At 39.4% G+C, this 1,097-nt stretch overlaps 1 protein-coding gene across 1 annotated transcript in view; it reads left to right on the plus strand.

Moving 5' to 3' along the window:
- Positions 1-498: 498 nt before the first annotated feature.
- The window catches only part of LOC107103384 (zinc finger protein 664-like), a 3,679-nt gene continuing 3,080 nt past the window's right edge, over positions 499-1,097 (plus strand). Inside the window, exon 1 of the mRNA XM_015403076.1 lies at positions 499-653. Within this exon, the coding sequence (XP_015258562.1) occupies positions 581-653 (73 nt within the window). The 5' untranslated portion in view covers positions 499-580. The remainder of the gene's footprint in view (positions 654-1,097) is intronic.

Here is a 1,097-nt window from a genome sequence, read left to right on the forward strand (position 1 = left end):
TAGATAGATAGATAGAACTAGAAACATGTTTGTGTATATCAAAATAAAAATATTATAAAATGTATCAGTACCTGTACGTGCATTCATCCTGTCAGAATATTCTATTTTTCTTAACCACACTCAGAAACGCGCTGAATCATTTCTTTGTTTTCGAAAAAAAAAACGTGAAAATTAGTTAAATATTCAGCGAGTTAAAGTTGATTCAAATTGATTCTGTTCCTGCTCAAGACATCACACCGAGGGGAGCTGTCGACCTCCCCAAGATGGCGCCACCAAATCCTGTCAGCGCCCATAGACGACAGCTGTCGATGCGGGATCTACTCTTATATGTTTGGTGTGTGATACATGAGTTAAAACCCCTGCCCCTCACGAGAAATGACCCAAAAAAGTAAGAAAAACAATAAAATAACGAAATAAAATAACGAGAAAAATATTATAGTGTACCCGGAAGTTATTCTGTCTGCGCATGCGCAGATCGGGTAGCGACATCCACCGCTCAGAAGCTGTTAAAGGGACATTAAAAGATAAAGTAACAAGATGTGAAGACTGCAGCTACAGCGGCAGGAGAGAAAAGACTAAAATGGAGGACAGAGATCATCTTCATCCCAACATCCTGGAAGCTGCTTTAAAGCCAGAAGTTCTGCATCTGAAAGGTTTCTATGTTTCCATGTTAGTGTAAAGGAAAGCTCTGTGTTTGCTCCTGGAAGGTTTCTCTCTCAGGTTGTTTTCCTGAGCAGAGATCAACCAGGACAAACTCTTTCAATAACACTTTAATGTTTATGTGTGATTTAACCAGGAGACATGAAAACAGAAATTATAATCTTGGTCAGTTACAGAAGGCAGCTGCTTAGAAAACTGGGCTCACATCTAGTTGAAGTGGTCTGATTCACAGTTAGAGAAGCATTTTATACAACTCCAGTCTGCCACATCATTACATCATCACATCATTACATCATCACATCATTACATCATTACATCATCACATGTTTGCAGATGAGCAGACATCCAGAGACACCGCTCTCATTTTGTTCCCACATCTTTGCCACCTGCAGAATGAAGATGACTTTTTATCCTGACAGAGGAACTGTCATAATTAG

Source organism: Cyprinodon variegatus, unplaced genomic scaffold, assembly GCF_000732505.1.
Source record: "Cyprinodon variegatus isolate N-32 unplaced genomic scaffold, C_variegatus-1.0 Scaffold1436, whole genome shotgun sequence".
NCBI lineage: Eukaryota > Metazoa > Chordata > Actinopteri > Cyprinodontiformes > Cyprinodontidae > Cyprinodon > Cyprinodon variegatus.